Source organism: Magnolia sinica, chromosome 19 (genome assembly GCF_029962835.1).
Source record: "Magnolia sinica isolate HGM2019 chromosome 19, MsV1, whole genome shotgun sequence".
Lineage (NCBI taxonomy): Eukaryota > Viridiplantae > Streptophyta > Magnoliopsida > Magnoliales > Magnoliaceae > Magnolia > Magnolia sinica.
This window is the reverse complement of record NC_080591.1, coordinates 11,563,480-11,588,191: the sequence shown is the minus strand read 5'-3', so window position 1 is coordinate 11,588,191 and position 24,712 is coordinate 11,563,480. Positions and strand designations below refer to the sequence as shown.

General features: G+C 38.8%; 1 protein-coding gene across 2 annotated transcripts; it reads left to right on the top strand.

The window, feature by feature from the left end:
• The first annotated feature begins 1,016 nt into the window (after window positions 1-1,016).
• LOC131235337 (nicotinamide adenine dinucleotide transporter 1, chloroplastic-like) lies at window positions 1,017-23,391 on the top strand. Of its 2 annotated transcripts, none has more exons than XM_058232474.1 (9): window positions 1,017-1,320; window positions 8,309-8,404; window positions 13,764-13,870; window positions 18,245-18,293; window positions 18,904-19,013; window positions 21,152-21,246; window positions 21,775-21,863; window positions 21,983-22,077; window positions 22,862-23,391. In XM_058232474.1, the coding sequence occupies exons 1-9, from the start codon at window positions 1,251-1,253 to the stop codon at window positions 23,216-23,218; spliced, it is 1,068 nt and encodes a 355-aa protein (XP_058088457.1). In that variant the 5' UTR covers window positions 1,017-1,250; the 3' UTR covers window positions 23,219-23,391. The 2 variants fall into 2 exon arrangements, with proteins under 2 accessions (XP_058088457.1, XP_058088456.1); XM_058232473.1 differs by having other exon boundaries at window positions 1,018-1,320; window positions 18,901-19,013.
• The last annotated feature ends 1,321 nt before the right edge of the window (window positions 23,392-24,712 follow it).

Below are 24,712 nucleotides of genomic sequence, written 5' to 3'. Positions count from 1 at the left end.
GTGTATATTTAGATGAGTCGCTAGAAGATGAGTCGGATCAATTGTCCGAGTTTTGAAACCATGGTCATATGTCATAAGCCACCACCCACGGTGCAGAAATGATCCTTGACGGGCAGGTTATCATTTTAAGCAGGTGGCGCACGTGTTGCATGATCCAAATCTGCCACTGGTACATTTATCTGAAAAAAATGTACCAAATGGGAATATCCCAACCTTGCAATCAACACTCCCCCCTCAATCAATACAAATGCAAAAGATTCAACGACCAGGATCCTCAAGCCTACAGGAGTTCCTTTATTCTTGGACCATCTACAGTGGTCCCCGTAAAAAAAGGTCCAACGTACCTTTTCTTTTTCTACCAAAAAAGAAACGACCAGCTTTTCCCACATGGGTCATTCATCTGGTGGGCCCCACGTTGGATGGGCAATGGACCAAAGATCTCATCCGCTGAAAATAACAGCAATCACATTGGACCTCTTAAGCATCCATTCCCATTATAACTGTATGGCCAGGATGCCCAGCCGGGGGCTTTGTTCAGCACAGCCATCCATTTCGGCCGGCGAGATGAACGGTCCTGATCACTGGAAAGCAGCCCTTAAAGGCAAAAGGGAATAGCCGCTGGAAGGAAGATTCGTAGCCCAGCAGGCCACTCAAATCGGTGGTTCCTCTCAATCTCGTGGGCCCACTTAGGCCCTATAGTGCATACCCTTGCATGATTGCGGAAAGCTGCACCATCAGACAATTTTCCCAAACAGCCAATCAATGAACTTCTATTCATCGAGGCAAATCCCTGTCCTCTCGACTCCATCAGATCCATTTTCATCCACCCAGAAAAACTTTAAATGCACAATCAACAACAAACCCCACCACATCAACGGCTCAGATCACTAAGTTACTCTCCACGTGCCCTGGAGAGATCACGATAAACCACCAAATCAGAAGTCCGGCGGACTACAAAGAATAACGAAATTACCCTCGATTCTGTCGAAATCTACTAAACCCAGTCCTTCCTAACGTTTAAAACCCGGTGAACACAGACTCCGCCGTTCAAAACCCCACGAAAGAAACGGCAAAACGCAATTCCACGAAATTACGAAAATTCTCATTTTCATTTCTCTCTTTTTCTGAATAAATACGGATGCATCTTCTCTCTCGACCATGCGACTCCGTTTCCATTCCACCAAAGCCCTAAAACCCGTTCCCGATATTCTTCTGCAACATTCCAGATCAGTCCTCGGCAGAATTTCGAAATGACTGGCGAGCCCGAAGGCCCGAGCGCCAGAGATCTTCTCTGCAATGCTGTTGCCGGTGCTTCCGCAGGTTCGCCTAATATGAGTTCCCTGCAATTTTGTTTGTTTGTTTGTTTTTTTTTTTTGTTGCATGTTTGGTCGAGGGATGTGGAGAAATTAGAAGGGATTTTGTTTTGGGAAATTGATATTTTACACACTGAAATTGCCAGTTCCACCCCCAATTTGTAATTTTGGTAATTGTAAACTCTTAAAAGACTGTGGAAACTCGGGCGAGAGTAGGATGATAGTTCACTACCATTCTTCCGAGGTTGCGGTATCGCATCTTCTATGCGGGTCTGCATGCATCCGTGTTTTACTACAGGTGGCATGCATGAATTTTGATCTGGATTATCTGAATCGTGGGCTTGATGTGGATGGAGCAGCATAGTCCTGAATTCAAACTGATTTGATGGTCTAACCATATATGATTTCACCTGTTGAATTTGGGATGTTGACCAATTCATTTTCAACTCATTTGAATGTCACCAGTTGAGTGGTTGGGAACATTTGATTGTTGGTCCATGCTTAGTATATAGTGGGCCCACAATTTAGAGGATCACATTGTCGTGCATGTATGAAACACACACGGAATGAGACCCCACAACTTGAAATGCGGCAGTGAACAATCACCATAGTATTGTCCTGAAAACACCAGTTGGAAAAATTTACTTTGATTAGATAACCCATGCAAAGTTGGAAATATTAGCTATAGGTGAATTGTTCTGCACGTAGGAAATGTGTACAGTGAATGAGACCCCAAAACTTGAAATGCTGCAGTGAACAATAGTTGTCCTAAAAACACCAGTCGGAAATATTCATTTTGATCAAACTGCCCCTACAAAGGTTGAAATCTCAGCTAGCACTTGCACACCAAGAACACATCAATCATTATAAACATACCGCTGTAATGCATGTACTTTGCATGCATATATGTCCAAGATGGAGAAGTTGATTTGGATCACCAGATGAGATTAAAATGCCTATCAACTTTTTTGATATTTGGAAAATAACATGTTTTGAGGGCATCTTAGTTGTTTAGAAACAGAGGAAGGAAGCAATTGTTGCCCCTCACTGCTAACCTTTTCCATTTGGTCCAAGCATTCTTTACGGGCAGCTAGTGGCCCCCTATTCGAGTAATCCAGATCATTCATCTGGCAGGCTCCTCGGGATGGATGGAAACTATTCTGCATTGAACTTTCCCAACCATCCAAGTACTGGGCTGTTGTTGTTGCACATGGACTGCTGTCTATATTTTTCTTTTAAGCATCCATTTTTAGGCCCATGCTTGGATAGCTAGGATTGTCCAATGGGGGGATTTTGTGCCGCATCACTAGACTCTCGATCATTGAATGCGTGCCTTTTATGAAATTTTGGTCCAAACTAAAAGCCAGTTATATGGGCCAAGCATTGTTTTGTTTCGTCCAAGAAATATCACATGGGTAAACCATCAAATACACTCATTACTCATAACAGGCACCCCTGGAAAGCTTCATCTGAAAATTTGGCAAAAAATGCTATTTTTGATGAATTATAAGTTCTTGAAGCAGCAAGAGAGTTTAGAAAAAGGAGTTGGTTATTATGTATTTGAAACATGCCAAAATGCCTCTTAATTCTTAGTTATGTCTCTTCTGTCTGTAATTATATTGTTTGTCTTTTAAGATAGCAATGGTACTGTCAACATGATAAGTTCCCCTTGTCTATAATATTTTTTTTAAAAAATCTTTTAAGATAGTAATGGTATTGTCAACATGATAGTCTCCAGCAAATTTACCGTGTTCAATAGTGGTAATCTGTTCTCTGTTCCATATGTATATGCACCACACACACCCAACACACCCACATATATAAACATAGTAGTCCACCATATGCTAAAGTCTAGTCCAACAAGGACTTTAAAGTGACTTTAGATGACAAAAAGGAAACTAATGAATGATAAGATAACCTTTCTAATCCAACTACTTCTTGTTAAATGCAAATAAAGTAACAAATGAAAAGATTTATCCTTTCGTTGTGAAGCTGTAGTTGTTCCATGTTTACTCAATGAATGTTGTATGTATACCTTTAGTTGGGTGTTATGGAATGATTACTTGCTACAATGGTCAAATTATTTATTTATTTTGTTGTGAATTCTCAAGGCATTTGCTGATGTCAATTTTTTTGAGGATTTATAGCGTGTGGATTAAATAACTTCATCTACAAGCCAACTTCTTAGGGCCTTAGGATGCAAGCGTCGTTAATGATTGTCTATTGGGTTTCTTCTATGGTGAATGATGGTGCAACTTGGCTATTGAGTCAATGAGATCTTGACACCCGAATTGTGAAGAAAATGGACAAGAGTACACCCATAAGAATATTTGAGTAGAAAGGGTGAAATACTTTAGATACCAAACTTCTTCTTATAATACTTGTCAAAAAAAAAATCGGAATGCCTCCCTCCTACGCCACCCTCTTTTTTCAGGATCCTAAATGAATCTTTAATGAGAATTCCCCTAATCAAGAGATTGATTTCAAATCAACAATTGTAGTTGGTTTCAAATCAATCTAATATACCTAAAGTGGTAACATGCCTAATTATAGTAAAAACAAATATAGGAAATAATCCTCAAATCTTCAATCATATCTCTAAATTAGTCCCATATCATCCATCACATCCCCCCATATTTCCTACAATAGTAAATTGTACCTCTTGATATTTATGCCTCAAATTTATAAATAAACAGTCCAAAATCAGCACGTTGATGGGCTCTGCAATGTATCATTGGCTTGCATCATTCCCCCCAGGTTAGAAAGAATTTAGGCAAATTAGAACTTTCATATAACTAGTAGATGTTTAGATCCAGTCCTTTCAATTCGTCACCTACAATCCATGTGCATTCATAATAGGTCTTGTTCTTCCATTTCACTGAGTATTATTTATATTGTCTCCATTGATTGTTAGTAGTCTTCATTTTTAACACCTGTTCAGCTGCTTCCTCTTTTTTCTTTTAAACTTCTTTATGTTGGACCATTCAATTAGCGGGAGTTTGGCTAGATTCATTCTGTGATGCGTAAGATTTGGCATGTTCGAACTTGGTGCCAATTCAACTAATGCCGAATGTTCCTCATAGGAGAAAGTCCAACTGGGAGTTCTTTGGGCACTTGATATTCACAAAGGAACTTTTGCATGAGAGGTGGAACATCTAATTATTTTGTTTTTTCTTTAGTAACCAAGACATAAATGATGCCATTCGCCTTACTTTCTTCTTAAAACTTTTCTGCATTAAAGATTTTTGGCCCTTATCTTTATCAGATTTGGGTGTTGGAAGATGTTTTATTGGAAGCAATGTGATATTAATATCATCCTTGATGAAGGAATAAGTGTTAGTCCGAGTTAAATGCACAATATCTCAGTCTCACAACTATAGTCTCCCTAACAAAATGCGGCATGCATCTATGGGAACCATGTCATACCACACCTCATACTTGTACTTAGATCCAATAGAGAATTTAACTAAGTACTTGGAGTTAATAGAAACTTCTCCTTTTTTTGAACCAATGAATCTAGAATGTGTGTGTATGCTTATTTTCTTTGAGGTTTAATTTATCTACTATTTCTCGTGAGACAATGTTTTTTGTTGCTCCCCTCGCCTGCCAAAATGGTGCATAACTTGCTACTAGAAGTGCAAGTAGTGCAGAAGATTTTGTGTCGCAACCATCGTCCTTTATTAATCACCCAAGTCGTCAATAATACAGTCCGTTGGATAATTAACGACTCGCCCTTGTCACCATATACGCTTGTTATGTGATGAGGACATCACGCGCGCACGCGTGCCGCCCCCTACGCACATACGGAAGGAGAGGGAGGGCCCCACCGTCGATCTGGTTCGATGACGACGTCCAGGGAGGGCCTCCAAGTTAGAAGACGGAGTTTTGGTTCATTAGAGTGGGCTCGATGATCAAATAAAGCCCATCATGGGATCTCATGATCGGGGCCCACTAGTCGGATTGATTTCATATTTTATGTTTTGATTATTTATGTTATTTAGAATATCATGAACGCTTTAGATTTTTTTTGATTAGTTTTTATTTTGGTTTACTTCATCGCCAAGTAATAGGTTGTGCACATGACGCGAGTTTTGGGGTATAGGATTTTCTCTATAAATAGGCACCCCTTGTAGTTCTTGTCATTAATTGAAGTTTAATAAAAATTCCTGCAAGTTTTTTCTTACTCTCTGAGTTTCCGAGTTATGGAAAAATTCAAGCGGGTGGGAAGCCCTCCCTTTTCGAAGGGCTAACTACCGTGGTGCGAAGCCACATCTATCCCCATCCGCCCCTACCCTCTGTCATCCATATTTCCCCCTTCTACAATCATCCTCGCTTCGAATCCGCTAGTTTTTGCAGCCGTTCATATTCCTATAGCCAGTTTCCAGAATCTGGCCCTGCAGGAGGGCCGAAACTTCAACGGAGCACTGTGCCCCGACTGTACGTCGGATTGTCGCGAGATTTGGAGGGTTTGTAGTCTCCCCCCGGCCGACCAGAGCCTAGAAGGCTGTTTTGGGATTCGAGCCCCCAGCGCAAGTGTGGCCAGCCTCCTGCGCACGTGCGTAAGGCCTGGGCCGCAGTCCGCACGCGGGAACTGTTGTTTGGTTCAAGTTTTCTTTCTATTTTCCCCTTTTCATATCTATTTTCATAAAGTCTAGCCCTATATTGCATTATCCCTAATTTATTTGCCCATTTTCTCACCCTAGGGTTCCTTGAATTGAAATTGGAGAATCCCTTGGATTAGGGACTGATTACTATGCATGTGTGGTTGATTTCTATTTCTCTTTGAGCATCGTTTGGTCCATAATTTTATTGATCCAGTTCTAGCCTGTGTAGGCCTGGACCTGTGCAGATTCCCCTTGAATGTTTGAGCTTTTTGTGTGGGATGTGGAATTATTATGTGATTGTTCTGAATTAGTATGATCTAAGCCTTAAATCTTGCATATCATATTTAAATTTCATGTCCTGCATCATTATGTCTTCTCGAACATGTGCCCCATCCTCATATAGCAGTCCTTCATATTCTTTGTCATCTCTAACTTTCATTTGCATGTCGTCGGGAGTGTCTACAACCATTCCTCTTCTTTGCAAGGTTGGTTCATGTGATGGTTTCTTAACCCCTAAGTCAAAGGTTCGAAGAGTTGGTGCCATCATCTTCAAAAAAATGTTTAGGACAATGATTATCTTAAAAAAAGTTTAAGACAGTGAAAATAATGATTTTCCGGTTGCCCACACTTAAAGCACATAAAATGAGTGCCGTTTTACCCCATCTTGGGGCACTAACATCGCGTCCATAACCACCTCCTCTTGGGTTGGGGTTTGGTTTTATTGTTGGACGTTGGCCCATTATCGCCTGACCTATAACAGGTCTTGTTGCCGCCTTATGCACGAAGTTAGTATGTTGTTTTGTCGATGATGGTTCACGTGGGTTACCAAATCATCTCCCATTATCTCCTCGGTTTTTAATGCATCTATGCATCAGATTCATTTATGATGTCCAGGTTAGACCATTAAGATATCTCACAAAACCCTATCCTTGATATCAATATATGGAAGTCTTGGGTGTATTCATTTACCAGTTTGTTCCCTTAATGTAGACTGTGATATCTTTGATAGAGGTTGCGGGCATAAGTCGTGAGTGGGAATTTTCTTTTTAACTTATTTTTCATCTTTTCCCAAGAATTTCCTTTCTCCTTACCTTGATAGTTCGTTTGGTTTAAAGATCGTCTCACCATGTTAACGCGTGACTGGAAAACTTCATAGTTGCTAACTTAGCTTTCCGATTGTCCACGATTCCCTTGCGATTGAATACTTTTTCCACCTTGCTTTGCCAATTGATGAAGTCGTCAACATACAATTGATCATTGAAATAAATTTTTTTTACCTTAATTCTGGGGCGCTCTTTCATGTTCCAACTATGGAAGGATTTGATCATTGCTGCCTTTACCAGCGGGGGCCGCCCATTGTTGGCTAGGACCTTGGTACGGACTGCCCCTATGTGCTCACATCTCTAAATTTGATCTCTGGATTTCCTCTATGCTGGAGCTCTCTCACTTGATTACTGAGATTGTCCATCGGACCATCGGTACACCTGAGTTGATCTACTTGCTCTGTGAGTACGTGGATGAATTGGGTTACTTGCACAACTTTTCTTGTGTCACCTCTTTTGAAGCCATTAGGAGATCATGTAGAGTTAAAATCCCCAAAGATGACCCGCTTTGTTGCCAAAATACTGCAACTCTGTTATTGAGTTAATGAGATCTTGACACTCAAATATCAAATAAATGGACTAGAGTACATCCACTAGAATATTTGAGCAGATGGGGAGAAATACTTTTTTGATATCAAACTTTTTCTTACAATATTTAAGAAAAACTCACGCTAAGAAAATCCCTCAACTAAGAGATTGATTTCAAATAATTTATAGTTGATTCCAAATCAATCTATTTTACCTAAAATGGTAACTAGTCTAATTATAGTAAAAGTGAATCTAGGAAATAATCCTCAAATCTTTAATCAGCCCCATATCATCTCATCCATCACATTCCACCATATCTCCCACAAATAGTAAATTGTAGCTCTTAATATTTATACCCCAAATCTATAAATGAATAGTCGAAATTCAGTACATGTTAGGCCCTACAATGGGTTGTGGGCCTGCATCAAATGGGAGCTGAATTTATGTTCTGTGATACTTCTTTTGGGAACGATGATGCTTCATTTTCATTGTCCGTCTTCTTTTTTTTTTTTTTTTTTTTTTTTTTTTTTTTGTATAATCCCCACTATTGTTCTCCTTATTTTTGTCTAATAAAATATAACCACTCTTTCAAAAGAAAAAGGATTGAACAAAATGTATCTATTTTTGATTGGTTTATCTTTGGATAAACAGGAACCATCACTTGTTATTTTTGGTATCTTGCAACATTCTTCTCTGTTAACACTCTGTTTGAATAGAATTTGTGCAGTCATCTTTTCATGACTTTTCTAATGTGTTGCAGGAGCCATTGCTGCCACTTTTGTGTGCCCCTTGGATGTAATCAAGACAAGACTTCAGGTTCATGGGCTTCCTGATATGCCTCATTCTGGTCACAGAGGTATGACAAAACTTTACTTTCAGCTTGAAAAGTTATTTTGCGTATGCATTACTTTTAAGTTCTAATGGGTTATGAAATTTATCAAGAACTGATTATTGACAGAAAAGGAAAGTTATATTTATAATTTGCATCTAACACTATATAGATTCATAATGATCAATTCAAGAAGTTTCATCTATTGCCCATGGTACTGTATCATCCACCTAGGGTTTATGTGCCAACGTGCCATATATGCATGACATCCAAGCCATGCAAAAGGTAGCACCACCCATGGAGACCACCTCGTGCAAAAATCATGTTCATCCACTTCTCAGGTGGGTCACCTGTGTACGTTGAATTAGACCTCAACCATTCATTATTTTCATATGTGTAACCATCCGATGATTGGACCAGCCTGGTTTTTGTGTCAGGTGATCTTCATGGTGGACGGGTGGAGTCCACTATTTTGACAATATGGATGTTTTATACACATGACATGTTGGCATGTATGCCCCACATGGATCGTAACTTACCATCCATTGAAGTGTTTGTGACCATTGCTCGTATATAGCATGGGAAAAAAAATCAAATGTGAGAAAATATACAATATGCTAGGCATCAGGATCTTTGAAAATGAAGACATCATCCTGTCTTGAGTTACATGACTAAGTGACAATTATGGCATCTGTAGGATCAATGTTCGAAATATCGGTATCACGTTACGTATCGCATCCATGGGATATAGATACATATCGGTTATCGCACCGGATATATCGTTTGTATTAGGTAATTTATCGCACTTTTTGGGAAATATAGGGAAACATTAGAAAAATGGTTGATTTTTTTGATGAAACCTCAGGGATTGTTAAAAAAGACCTTAATACACACTTTTAAACTATAACATCTCAAAAAAGAAGTGCACATAATAGGTTTCCTTTGGATAGGGTTCTAAGCTATGCATTGTCTAACTTAACTAATGCAATTACATTCAAATTGAATGTATAACATTTAGAGTGTATTTGATGATCATTTCATCAAACACTCCTAAATACTTCGAAATTAGTTTTAATTGACAACTGGTTGAAGGAAAATTTAGGAAAAAATAATATTTTAATATTTTTCTATTAATTTTTAATTAAAAATGATTTTTATTTTCCAAAAATTGACAAAGACTTAACAAATCAATAGATCAACCCTCATACATGCTTGATTTCATGTTTGGTGTGCAACGCATTGCAAGCAATTTGGGAGAAATTGAGAAATTTTTAAAATTTTTTCAAATCGGACCTACTACACTCAAATTTCGAAATTAGAGTGTATGTGATAATCATTTCATCACATACTCCTAAATACTTCGAAATTAGTCTCAATTGACTGTTAGTTGAAGGAAAATTTCGAGAGAAAAAAACATGAAGAACCAATGGATATTGAAATCAAAGCTCCAACTTCATGATTTTTCGTGCAAAACATGAAGAACCAATGGATTTGTAACCATTTGATACTGATTTAAGATAATTTCAACAAAAAAAGGGATCAAAAATTGAAAATGCCCACCGGATCGAACATATAGGATATATCGGCACTACCGGTGCATTTCGTATCGCATAGGTGGGATGCAAGATATATTGTGGGATATATCGACGGATATTTAAAACATTGCGTAGGATACATGCGACAATTCTAACATAAATAGATTGCAGATAGCCCCAGTAAGGAGGGGAACCTTAATGGTTGAAGGGTTTGAAAATAGGATAGGAACATCTAAAAGGGACTTCGAGATTGAGGTGGTGATAAGGGTAATGAAAGGATACTCAATACTCGTGTACTGACGATAGCATACTAGAAACAAATGGCAAAATAGTATTCATAAAGCCAAGACGGGACAATGCTATGATGGTGATTTTTAATATATTTTATCTATTTCAGTGCATGCAATGGCAGGACTAGGTATTTGAGAATTTGATGAGAACTTAAAAAATTGTAAGCTCTCTACCATTGTCAATTCCATAGCCTCAGTAAGGCTAACGTTCGGTGGGTGGCTCATCCTAAATATTTTGGAGCTCTTCCTAAATATTTTGGCAATATTCCAAAGTTGTAATTAAAAGCCCAACCTAATTGCTGGGGAAAAGGTCAAGACACTTACTGTCTATTCTTGATTCAACACACTTCTATTGTAGTATCCAAGTGGATACCATTGCTTCCTCTCGAACCATAATAATAATATTAATTTTCAAATCATTGAATCATTTATTTCTCTTGAAATCCATTCAATTGTTATTTCTACACACGTCTTTTTTAAGGAGGTCTACATCCATTATGTGGCATAAGGGTTACGTCACGTATGAAACTTAATAGTATACCACTTCGAGGATGACGGCGATGACGACGATGCTGGTATTAGATCGCCATTTTGATGTACAGAATTTTGACCCCACACACACCTTTAGACGTGGCACACTGCATACACGGAAACTTGGCCTGTGTGTGGGACCGCCTGAACTGTGCATATTGTGGGTCTTGCCATGAGGATGACATAGTAAAAACATCAAGTTGGTGTATTTATCAGGTCAGCACATATATGTTGAATGCGGACTGTTTGTACTTTTTCTAGATCTTTCATTCTTTTCATATAAAGGTGGGCCACCTGATGAATTGGACCAGTCTGATTTTTGCACCAGGTCAGAGCCACAATGGAGACCACCTCATCCATTGCTCAAATGTCCCAAGAGCATGCTAGTTTGCACATTTATTATGTTTAGTAGTAGTTGTGGAGAGGGTGTTTGCGGGTCTAGCCAATCTCTAAAGTTAGAAGGGTGTTGGGGTTGAGAAATCTATATAAATGATCATGTGGCCTTGGGTAGAAGGGATAACTTGATAAGTATTTTTCATTTGGGGCTGAGAAAGTTATATAGGTGATCATATGGCCTTGGGTATAAATATTTTTCATTTGCTCGGATGTCCCAAGCATGTGCTAGGTTGCACATCTATCTATTGTATAAAAGTTTGTGTGGAGAGGGTGCTGTGGGGCTAGCCAATCTCTCAGGTAAATGATTAGATGGACATGGGCAGAAGAGATGAAAGTGTTTTTCATTTTCTTTTCTTCAAAACTATATAAATGATTAGATGGACATGGTCGAGTCAGTTTGCCTACTCAGTTGACTCAACATGACTCAAACCAAGTCATTCAGCCGAGTAAGTTTGAAAAAAGATGCAATGGACAGGATTTGAACCCCTTAACCAGCAAGCCGCACAATTGGTTTGTGTTTTCATTCACCCATTTTTATATTCATAGTGTTTTTATGTGTCAACTATTAGTAAATAGTAATCCTACTTTTGTATTTAAATATTGAGTCGAGTTGAATCAAGGCTTCTAGTCAACCCGACCTCATGGACATTGACTCGAGTCAACTTTTCAAAATTTTGAAATACGGGTAGGATTATTTGGGTCACCCCAATATATACTATTAATGATCAATAATGTCAAAATCGTTATCGTATCACCAAACATAATAGGGGTTGAATCGTATCAAATCCCAAAGCGTAAGATTTTTTTTATTTTTATTTTTATTTTTTTTAAATTTTCTTAAAAATATGAAAAATATAAATAATTCAGAAAATTTTAAAAAGTTAACACTATCATGACATGGTATTACTTAAAAATTAAATGATTCTCATCTTTCCCCCCCCTCTCTCTCTCTCTCTCTCTCTCTCTCTCTCTCTTTTCCGTCTTTCAAGAATTTTTCCTTAAAAACATACAAGGATCCTTTAATAATTTTTGTTCTTGTTATCTTTCTTGAACGTAGAATCACATTGGAAAAGTGGCATCAGATTTTGTAGATTGACGAAAAATGATATTTGGATTTCTAACTATCATTCCACAATACATAAGTCAACATGATGATAACCATCCACAAAAACATTCTAGATAACTAAGTCATGCATCAATTTGGTGTTTTGACCAATTAAGAAGTAAGAAATCATAAATAAATGAATAAAACTCTAGGATTAAAACATTGAAGAGAATATATATCATTTAATCTCTTATAAAGAACAAAATAAAATAATTTACCTTTTTCTAAATGATTCTTTTATTAAAGGTTTTTTTTTTTCCCCTTCCTAAATGATTCTTATAGCCCCCACCAATTTAAAAACATAAAGTGAAAGCTGAGTAAATCTTAAAATTGAAGAAACCGAGTATAATTTGAATCGTAATTTGGGATTTGAATCCTAAATCATAGGATTCATATGAAAAGGGATTCAAAGGTGGGATTCAAATGGTTTTGCTTAAGATTCCACTCAAATCATAAATCGTGAATCATAAATTGTAGGATTTTGACAACACTGCTAATGATATGCAATCTAGCTATAAATACACAAATGGATCTTGTGGTTTATATATGATAACAACGAATGCCATTGTTATAGGTCTTGCATGCATATTATCATGTATTGCCTCCGATTGCATAAATCAATGTATAAATCTCTACATCTTGAATATAAATTTACGTTTGAAACTTAATCAACAACTAGAGTATACAGTCATAGTTTTGGGTCAACAAAAATAGCGGTTTGTGTTGCCGATGACCCGTAATCCATCTGCAGTTAAGAATGGAAAACGTAGGGGGGTTGGTGATCTTGGCGACATAATTTTATCTAGATCTGTGGGAGATCAATGTTTTTAGTATTCTAGCTAGACAGGGCGTGAGACTAAGGTATTCTGGGACGGTAATGGTGGCCATAATGGCTGCTGCCATTACTGTTACGATACAGGCCGTAATGGCCATTATGACCCCCCAACCAATTTATGAAGAAAACCTATATCGGCCCCATCTTTTTTCTGTAACGGCCGTTATGGTTATGGCACACCATGTGTGAGATGCTTGGATCCTTATTCATCATTGAGATGTTGGATGGAACAGGCTATGCTATTTGCCTTTTTAATATGTAGACAGTAGAATATGCTATACTGATTCTGTTAATTTGTTGAGTTTGATATTCTCCTCTCACATGGCTGGTGCATTTGTGTTTGATCAACTTGAATGTGTTGTCCATGTATCGATATCTGTTAATTTGTTTTAAATGCTAATTCATCGTATCTTTATGAAGCTTCTTCTGTAACATTATGTCTATTTTTGGATTCGTTTCTGAAAAGAACGGTCATGAAAAAGATCGGAATGCCTTTCAATTATGTTATTTCGAGAAGGCAGTGATGGATAATACAAAATATGGAATTCAAAGAGTTCCCTGTTTGCGGACATAACTAGGTTGATATTTTGAGCTATCGCTTTATAGTGTGTATCCTCTGATTATTTCCTTTATCTTCTGTCATGAAGATTTAATATTTGAAAGTTTGAAGTCTTCAATCTTTGTTTGACATCAGGCAGTCTCATCATTACGAGTCTAGAACAGATAATAAAAAAGGAAGGCATCAGGGGAATGTATCGTGGCCTTTCTCCAACAATATTGGCATTACTACCGAACTGGGCAGTAAGTAACTTAGTATTTTAGGTTGCCATTTACCTGTGAAAGTTTTTTATTTGCATGCTTTATTAATTCCCTACTAATCTTTTGCGGCATGCGTTCCCTTGTGTCCGCTGATTGCTTTGCACAAAAGAAAAAAAAAAAAGAAAAAAAGAAAAAAAAAGAAAAGAAAAGAAGAAGAAGCAAGTTTTTTGGTAAATATTTATTTTGATGTACATGGTAGTAGTAACCATGGTGTGTAATGATTTGTAGAGAGGTGCAGTAAATTACCGTTTGTTTTCATGCTCATGGAGAGCTGGGACCAAAAGAGAGCCTTGACTAGTCAGCTGAAGATCAGCTAGTCAAGCTCTGGATGAGCAGCTAGCGTGCATCTGATTTGAAAATCAAATGTTGGTGGGAATTCAGGGTATTTTGGGTATTGTCATATGGGTAGATAGTAGGTAGTTGGGTGGTTGTGCTTAACTGATTAGTTATGCCTAATCAAGATTGTTGCAAGGAATAGTATTAATGTTCTGTTTTGGGGATTTTGTAAGGACTTTTTTCTGGAATTTTAATAGAAATGCATTTCTTGGAGCAAGATGCTAGAGAGCCCTTCTAGATTTTCGGTGGGCGTTTGGAATCCATATCCATATGGTCTAAAACATATACAGACCTTGTGCACCACACGTTCCTAATTTGAGTAGAAGTCCAAGTATTTAATGCTAAACAAGTTTGATTTTGAAAAGGAGACCTATTTAAATTGAATTAAATAACTGATTCCTAAAAAAGAAGGTTCCAAAAGTCTTCGAGACTTTAGACCCATTAGTCTCTTAGGTGGCGCGTACAAGATATTGGCTAAAGTGTTGGTGTCTAGATTTCATGCGGTCATCGGGGAAGTTATATCTCCATCGCAAGGGGCTGTTGTGGAAGGAAGACAAATTGTGGATTCTACATTGGTGGCGCACGAATGCATAGATTCATACAATAGGTGGGGCCTGAAAGGAGTACTATGTAAGTTGGATATTGAAAAAGCTTGTGACCACGTAGATTGAGACTTTTTGGATTATACATATTGGGGAGGATGGGGTGTGACGAAAAGTGGCAGTCTTGGATTTGGGAATGTGTTGCTTGGGCTAAATTCTCGGTATTGGTAAATGGTTCTCCAGATGGTTTCTTTTCAGCATCAAGAGGATTTTAAGGCAGAGGGATCCTATCTTCCAATATCTGGTTGTAGTGGTAATGGAGGCCCTTAGTAGAATGATAGAAAGAGCTGCTGAGGTTAACTCGGTGAAAGGATCTAGGGTTGATAGCTTGGAATTTCAGTTTACACATTTACAGTTTGCTGATTATACATTGTTATTCTTTTTTGTTTTGAACAATAATGAAATTTCATTGAATAAAAAGGGCAGATGTTTTAAAGTGAGCAATCTTTGATCGATTATAGTTTGCTTTGAAGTGGAATTGTGTTTAAAGGTGAATACCAGAAAAAGCGAATTATTAGGGGTGGGCATATCTAAAAGGAGGTGGGATTTTTATTTTTATTTTTTCCAAGTATTTTCAAATGTAGGGAGGGATCTTTTCCTACTACTTGCTTTGGCCTTCCGTTTTGTATTGGAAGACCTGTGAAAAACTTACGGGATAACGTGGTGGAGAGATTTGAAAGCAAATTGTCTCAATGGAAGGGTAGGCACTTATCATTGGGTGGGAGGTTCCTTCTAGTTTACTATATGCCGTTATTTAAATGCCTAAAGTTGGTGTTATATAGATTGGAAAAGCTTTTGGGGGGGGGGGGGGTGGTGTGTGTTACAAATTTTATCTCGTGAAGTGGGAGGGAATTTTTTTAAGCCTTGGGACCAAGGGGGAGCTGGGTTGAGGAGTTTCGAGATTATGAATTTGGCTTTGTTAGGGAAATGGGTTTGGAGATTTGGAATGGAAGAGGGCTCTATTTGGAGAGAAGTGATAGGTAGGAAATATGGGGTTGATGAAAGGGGTAGGTGGATAAGGTTGTCTTCATTGTATAGGACATCATATCTTTGGAGAGTTGTGGTGTCAGTGAAGAGTAAAGTGTGGGAAGGGGTAGGTGGATAAGGTTGTCTTCATTGTATAGGACATCATATCTTTGGAGAGTTGTGGTGTCGGTGAAGAGTAAAGTGTGGTAAGGGGTAGGATTCTATTCGAGGGATGGGGAAATTATTAGGTTTTGGGAGGACATTTGGGTGGGGTAGCAAAGGTTGAACGAAATGTTTCCATGATTAGCTTGGATCGTCTTAGAGGGTGATTTGTGTGTGGACAAATATTTTTCCATTTAAGGGGAGCAAGTCATTTGGGTTCCGCCATGTAGAAGGAATTTGGAAGACGAAGAGATAGAAGATCTTATTGGGTTGCTTGAGTTGTTATCCAAAGTGCACCCACTTATTTCAGAAAAAGATTCGATGAAATGGTTATATGATAAATCAGGAAAATTTTCAGTGAAGTCTCTTTATAAGGTCTTTAGCGGAGTTAGTATCAATGAAGAGCTCGGCCTGATGGATTTCTTTTGGCGTTATGGCATTCTTCCAAAAGTTGCGATGTTTGCTTGGTTAGCCGAAAGAAAGAAGGTATTAATAGTTGATAATCTTCAAAAAAGAAAGCTGATCCTTCCGAATGTTTGTGTTATATGTTATCAAGAGACGGAATCGGTGGATCGTCTCTTTCTTCACTGCTTATTTGCAAAAAGTTTTTGGGATGGTTTCTTCAAATTGTTCCGAGTAGAATGGGTGGTACTGAGGTCTATTGATTGATTCTTCGTGGTGTGGCGTGGCATGGTGGAGGAAAAGGAAAGGCTGGGAAATTTGTCTGGTGTGTAAGTCTACTGGTGGGTATTCGGTTCATTTGGTTAGAAAGGAATGATCGATAGAAATAGGAAAAGGAATGTTATGGAGGTGTTTCAAAAGGCAACATCTCATATTATGGAGTTGGTGTTTGCATCAAAGGTCATTGATCAGTTTCCAGATAATTGGTTCGAGCTGTAATTTTTCTTTCTTAGTTCCTGGTCTTCGCATTTTTTAGGCTGCGGCCTTTATCCATAAATTTACCAGCATCAAAAAAAAAAAGAAAGAAAGAAAAGAAAACTACAAATTACTTGCCATATCTGAACAGTGTACTGTGTGAATCAATCACATCCATCCACGATGCACATGTTTGGGTCTACAAATATATCCAGATCACCTGTAGGGCTTGCCAATCTGATCTGATTGCCTGTGGGGCCAGGCCACCCATTTTGTCTGATATTGAATGATAGGGTTGATTGCATCCAGTAAGCTTTCCACCAGCAAACAATTATGACACATGGTAACAGGTGAAAGTTATATATGCGTGTGAAAATAATCTGCCCCATTAGTTTTTCAATTAAATTCTTGCTTTGGTTTGTCAAGCCAACCAAAGTCACAGACATGGGACGCCTTTTAAGCTTTATCTTATATGCAATCACTCATGTAGAGTTCCTGCTATTAATCTCGAACAAGTAGACTTGAAGTCCATGTTGGGTTATGGGATTTCCAATAGAATGGGGAGATTGATGAAGATGTTTCCAATAGAATGGGGAGATTGATGAAGATGTTTCCAATAGAATTAGAGATGGGTGGATGAAGCGGAGATGTGATTCAGTGTTTTGTGATCACTGTATGCCTATGGAACTCCAAGATTTTACAAGGCATCTATTGATCAACTAGTCTTTATAGTGTATGTCAGCTAGAAGTCTGTACGAACAGAGATCAAGTGTCTGAGAGATGAATGTGTGGGAAGACTAGCAAGGATAAAATTAAGAATGAGGAAATGCATAAGAGCATATGAGCAGTTCCAATTAGAGATGGATTATGAGCAGCAGATTGAGATGGTTCGATCATGTGCAGTGAAGACTGGAGATGACTCCAGCAAGGAGGCGAACGTTGATTAGGGTTGAAGGGCCTGAAAAGAGGATCAGAGGAAGACCTAAAAGGACATGGTTTGAGGGGTGGGGAAGGATATGAAGGTTTGTTCACTCACCAAGGACAGAGCCATAGGACTTACTGGCAAAATAAGATTTGTGAAGCCAATCCCAAAAAAGCTGTTTATAAGGCTATGATGATGACGATGATCATGATGATGTTTTTTTACTGAAAGTCTGAAACTAGTGTGTGAATGGCCATAACTAAGAAGCTTGAATTCCAGAATTATCTTCTAGATTGTAATATGGGTTATATTCTTTATTGCGACTAATGTTTGATTGACACATTGATCGGTCATAATGAAAAAAAGTTTGAATTCCAGGAATTGTATTCCATTATTCTGACTATGAACATTATCATTTCATCATAGAAAGCTTGAATTCCTGGAATTATATTCCATTAATCTGACCATGAATATTGTCATTTCATCATGTAGGTATACTTCACAGTTTATGAGCAACTCAAAGGGCTGCTTCGTTCACATGGTTGGTTCTCCAATATATATATAGTTTTGACGAAATGGTTCTGCAATTTGGCTGGAATGTTATGTGTATGTTCCACCATTTCTTAAATGGTGTTGACTCACCCATCCAAATTATGGACCCTATTGTGAGTGGATCACACCTTGGAAGTCATAGTGATGGCTAATCATGACCATGCCAATGGTAATGATGTGCAGTCAACAGAAAATGTTCATTCGAAATTCAGTGGCTAATATCAGATGGTTAAGATCATTCAATCAATGTCTCATGCTCCATCCACAGTCAGGCTCACTGTTTGCTCATTTGGATTGACTTACATGTGCACAGTGGACGAGTCACACTGCTTGAGAAATGGTTGTAAGGGCAGATTGTGTTGTCTATCCCAAGACTTTTCCATTTCTGACCTCTGGAGTATTCCTTTCCTTCCCTGAATTTAAAAAAAAAAAAATTTGTATTATCATCTCTTTTGAGCCAAATTATCTTTTAGAAAGATGTCATATCTTCCCTGAGCTTTAAAAAGAAGTATCATCAAAATCCAGCCCTCATTCTCCCTTAAATCTTATTTGATTTGTTGATTCTTCTAGCATTCATTTAGTTTGTATAAGTGCAGTAGATGGGAATCATCAACTTTCAATCGGTGCGCATGTGTTAGCTGCTTCAGGCGCCGGAGCTGCGACTGCCATTGCAACCAATCCGTTGTGGGTTGTTAAGACCAGACTCCAGGTATGTTTCGATATTCTAATTACTCGACAAAGGGCAATTTTACCATACGAGGGTGCATGATTATTTCATCTTGTAAATTTGCTAGACTGCAGCTTCACCATCCTTGGTTTTACTATTTCATTTATGTGGTTGGTTGTACTTTGCTCACATTCCAGTCTTTATTCTCGACAGTTTCCAAACCTGTAGCACCAATGTTTAAGTTGGGTTATTTTTTCACATAGTTTTGAATCTTGTTGTGATCATTTTTAAAATTTTTTTTCTTCCATTCCACTGTTCAAGATGGCTATCCTTCTGTTCTAGAATGTATTTATCCTGTCATAAAATTGTAGGAGAACAAGTCATAGCATATAGGGCTGGAAAAATCATTTTCTGATGTCTAATTGCCCGGTTGGGATGTTTCACGTTTTGGTTTGTGTAGAACTCTTTGTACCCATATGGCCTTGTTTGGCTTTGCTAACAAAAGTGCTTTTTGTATGTGTGTGTGTGTGTGTTTATTCTGAAAATTGCTTTTTTAGGCTTTTAAGTGTATTTTGGTTAGCCACTTAATTAATTAATTTTAGAAAACACTTTTTGAAATTTGCGCTTTTTCGTGAAGTGCCTAGCTCCCGTTTCTTGGAGGCATTTCGGCTTCTATAGACTTGGAAAAATCACTCTCCGGAAATCGAATATCTGTCTCTCGGTTGGAAGGTTTATTGCACATGAGTGTAGAGCTGTGCACCTCCACATGTAGGCAAAACTTTGCGACATCATGCCATTCATAAGTTTCTCCATATCATGTCAGGATTTGACTCCAAAAATGAGGTGTAGCCACGTCTCGAGTGGGTCAACCCAAAGGAAACAGTGGGGATTGAATGGCAACCATTGAAACCTTCGTGGGGGCCACTGTTATGTTTATATGCCATCTAAACCGTTCATAAGGTTATTCCCACCAGGTTGAATGGTAAAAAAAATTATTATCCTAATGCAAAACTTCTTTGGTCCCCTCGAAGTTTTCAATGGTGGGCATTCCATCACCATTGTTTTGTCTAGTGTGGCCCACTTGAGTTTTGGATCTGTTGCTCATGTCCTAACATCAGCTGGTGAAACTAGTGGACAGAATGGATGTCACATGGGCATTGTGGTGGGCTCCATCCACTAGCTGTTCCGGTACAGCTTGTGTTAAGATGTGAGCTAAAAAATTCAGGTCTATCTAAAACTATAGTGGGCCACACTAGAGGGGAAAAGTGAAGAATGGTCATGTGTGTGTCTAATTAACCAGTCTGTTGTGCTTGTTAACCAAACATGTTCTTTTATTGCAAAAGCAGTTTTCTGCAAGAAATTGTCTTTCTCATACATGTTTAATTGTTTCTTGCGAGTCAGTTTTGCAGTTGTGAGAAGCAATGCCAAACAGGCCCCTACTTTTTGATGTTTCATCATCAAAGTTCCACTCATAAATTGTTTGTTGATCAATGAATCTATTTCTGTGTGCCTTCAAACACCTGTTACTAGCCTTCTAACAGGAGATCTTTGCAGTGCACATGCCTGTGTTGGCTTGTGTGTGAGATAGAGGCCATTCATTGGACTGGGTGCAATGTGAAATTTCCCAGACCAAAAATCAGGCCCCATCTACTCATTGATATTCGTTGAATATCGGCCGTCAGTCATTTCAATCTATTTTCTCATACAAGTTTGACCTGCCGGATAAGTGGACCAGTCAATTCTTTTGGCTAGAGCATGCTTGGTGTCCACTATCTCATGAATGGTCTGGATCTCACAAAAATGTGCCATGTGGACATGTTGCTGTGGAGAACCCTCTACTGATCCCATGCTAGCGAGTAGCATTCTTGCCTGAAATAGTGTTACATTTGTATGGAGGCAGTGGCATGTTGGGTTTTGTGGTGAACTGCGTTAACACCTGTCTGTCCGGGACTGACAGATGCTTCCATGTTATGTTTGTGACAGCGTCTTTCTTTGTTGGATACTTGAGAAGCCATCATGTATAATACATAACTTCTAGTGCACCATAAGCATTTTATAATTCATGTGATTGAAGTAAATGCAATGTACTGTAAATCCTATATTCATATTTGATCTTCTAACTTGTAGCATGCTTTTGAATGTGGTCTTGCTCATCCATTTGTTTTCTGTTCTTTCACCAGACTCAAGGAATGAGGACAGGAGTGGTGCCGTACAGGAGCATATTTTCCGCTCTGAAAAGGATCGCACATGAAGAAGGCATACGAGGATTATACAGGTCAGTTGTTTGATTCTCCACACTTTCTACCCTGAGGAATTGTAGCTTCATTATGCACCAAGACACGAAATGTCATGATGTGCATAATTCATACAATGATCCTGGTTGTTCATCTGAGGGGCTTTGCCATGGACAGTGGGTGCTTGAAGTCTCCCAGATCAGAAGATCCAATCTGTGGACTTATGACCGTCGATGTCTTTATTTTCTTAACCATCTATGTGTAAGCCACTGATAATAGCTTCTTCCAATCTGGTATAATTTTGGGCCATCCCCATTCGTGGTGTGGTCCATCAAATCAACATTCTGGATTGTCAAACCATTGCCCTACATGGACTTGGGCAACTATGCGATACTTCCCAGTTCTCTTTTCTTCCAACTCTTGACTGCATGGATAACTGAACTTGCTGAGCCATTCTCTGGTTGAGTTGAGTGAGTCAGGAACTTCCAGTTTCTAATTCTTTATTCACTACTCACGAATAATTTTCCTTAATAATTTCAACTTTGTGCTGTTTTTCATGTTGTAATCAGTGGCCTTTTGCCTGCATTAGTGGGCGTTAGCCATGTCGCCATCCAGTTTCCGGCATATGAAAATATCAAAGAATATTTAGCAAGAAGGGGTAATGAAGTAACTTCTTTATATTCTTTTTAGATCTTTTCATTACCCCTTCATTACCCCTTGGCAAAGCTGTTGTTTTTCATATACTTCGTTATTTCTGATCAAAATCAAAATTTGCAGATAATACAACCGTGGATAAGCTCAGTGCAGGAAATGTTGCTATTGCCTCTTCATTATCCAAGATACTTGCATCAACAATGACTTACCCCCATGAGGTATGTTTCTGGCCCAAATAAATCAAATTTCTCCCTCAGTATCTGTGACAATATCTGTTTGTGGAGTTTTGCTAGTGCTAGATGCGGCTGCTTGATATGTGTTGGAAATGTGAACTGTGCAGCTGCTGTGCCCCATTGTCTAGAAGAGGCCCTGGACTAAAAAGTCAGTCACCATCAATTTTTGAAGTGGGCCACACATTTTTAGATGCCCATTTTCTGTAGCAGTGTATACTACCTGATGAGTTGCCCAGTTTGATTTTTCGGATCAGGACATCTAGACAATGGGGCCCACCTGATGCACAGTTGTCCCACATGTATGAGGTTGGTACGTGTGCCTGCATGAGGATGGACCTGTTGTTATTGGTGTGTGGAATTAGTTAGCCTCCACTGGGTAACAGTTAGGGCTTGTCTGGATGTATCTCCGGCAAAAGGGGTTTCCCCAAATGGCTTTTTTCTTGCCCAATATTTTTGTTGACTCGCTTAGACGATTGGCCTTTCAGCTTCCCATATTGATGAGTGGGAACCAGGTGGGTGTTTGTGGAAGTGCTTCCAAATGAACTAGCAAAATGGAGTTCGGCTCAAACTGGATTCTAGCCATCAAAATGCCCTTTTGGGGATGTCTCCAAACAGGCCTTAGCCAGTTACATGATTACTTTTTTTAGAAGAATTTACTCAATCATGTGGAATCAGGTGACACCTGGACCGGTCTGGCTGCCTGGAATCTGCATAATCAGTTCTTCTTAGTCCTTTTTAATTTTCTATTTCGTGATTTCCTTGTGGTCAGGTTGTACGGTCAAGGCTGCAAGAGCAAGGCCAAGTCCGGAATTCCAAGAACCATTACAAGGGTGTCATTGATTGCGTTAAAAAGGTTTTCCAGAAAGAAGGCATCCCCGGTTTCTACCGCGGCTGTGCCACTAATCTGTTAAGAACTACCCCAGCAGCTGTTATTACTTTTACCAGTTTTGAAACGATTTATAGGTTTTTGAAACGTGTTGTACCTTCTGATGGCCCGAAATCTGGAAGTCATTTCAAGCCCCAAAATGGAAGCAATGATGCTGGAGAACCATCGAAAACCCAATCTAACAGAAAAAGCTCCTCAATCCCGTTGAGGAATAAGGATCAGCTAACAGCAAGCCATTGATCGAGATGACCCTCCAATCTTGCCAATGTCAGGTGAGATTTTGAGGGAAAATGGAAAATTCAAGCATTTTTAACTTGCATGTGAAGATGAATAAGAATGAGCATTGCAAGTGTGATTGTTATTTATTTAATTTATTTTTTTTAATTTTAATTTCCTGCTATTTTGAAAGGTCAGGGCTAGTCAGCAAGACATTGGATGAATGTGGTGCATTTGCATGCACTGTTTCAAAATCTTAGCTGATGAACGTTGGGTTTGGTCCACACTGGTTCAAATGATGGTTCATACCGTTCCAACCACAGCAAGGACTGGTTCAATCCTGTTTAGATGGTTGTTTAGCCCCCAAAAGGCTTAAACTACTATCGAACTCAGTTTGTGAAGAACTGTTTATATGGCCAACCATTGAGGAATGGTTAGCCATCTATCTTGAGTGATAGTGAATAAAAAACCTGAGGGCGATGATTGGTCAAATGCCAAAGGCCAGTGATAATTTTGGTACATGAAAATGTGAGGAGATGGCCCCATGTGTGCGGAGGAGAGATTGGTCAGCTGCTTGGACTTTTAAGAACATGGAAATGTTGGGTGACGGCCTCGTGTGTGCATTTTTTGATCGTAGCATGGTTGGGAGGGTTTTACCGGGCATGCCTGCACAGTCAGCATATTGCACCCAGGCCTTCCATAATCCAAAACTAACACATTTTCTATTTAGGGGATGGTCCTCCTGGAGGGTCTGCTGTTGCTACAAGTGGGCCTATTCAGATTGTTGATCTGAGAAACCTTTGGATGGCCTTTCCCTGAATAGGACCTTAATGGTAGAATCCTAACCTTTTGAATGGTTGCTTGGTAATAGCCAGTTTAAGAAAAGAAAACCATTGAAAAATGACCACAGGTCGGATGGCTACAATCTTCTATTATGAGAGGTTTTGCAGGATGTCCAGCTGATGGTGGGACCATGCGAAGGGTTGGATTTAGATAGCTGAAACATGGGCCTATTTCGACAAATTGAAAACCTAAGGGGATTTATGCTATTCTGCTAAATTATTCGTAGAATATTAAAACCCAAAATTGGATTAAATATGTGAAATCCATGGTTCTAAATTTTAGTGAGAAATCGAATCTGACTCTCCATGGAACTTGCTGACAAGCTCGAATTGATTCAGACTCATCGTGACTTGTCAAGTCGGTCTGTTGACTTGGTCTATGAGACATGACTTGCATGAGTTGGATAGAGTCACTGGCCAAGTTAAATTCATTTTTAAATCAAATGACAGAAGATGTTGGCAGGATAAATAACCCACGGCCTCAATCACAGGTGATGAAAGTGTCTACAGCAGGCTGTCTTGTGATTTAATATTCCTAATTTAATTTAATCATCAAATATCAAGTCCAGTTGAATCAATCTTTGAGTCAACCCAACCTGGCTGGACATCAAGTCAAGCTTTCGAGTTCTTAAACTTTGAATAAAAATGCCTTCAAAATCAACACATAGTTCATGCA

Excerpts from the sequence above, each read along its gene's own strand:
- LOC131235337 (XM_058232473.1), top strand. The coding sequence starts at position 1,251 with ATGACTGGCGAGCCCGAAGGCCCGAGCGCCAGAGATCTTCTCTGCAAT. Across the intron at positions 1,321-8,308 it reads TGTTGCCGGTGCTTCCGCAG|GAGCCATTGCTGCCACTTTT; the intron begins GTTCGCCTAATA and ends AATGTGTTGCAG. Across the intron at positions 21,864-21,982 it reads AGAATATTTAGCAAGAAGGG|ATAATACAACCGTGGATAAG; the intron begins GTAATGAAGTAA and ends CAAAATTTGCAG.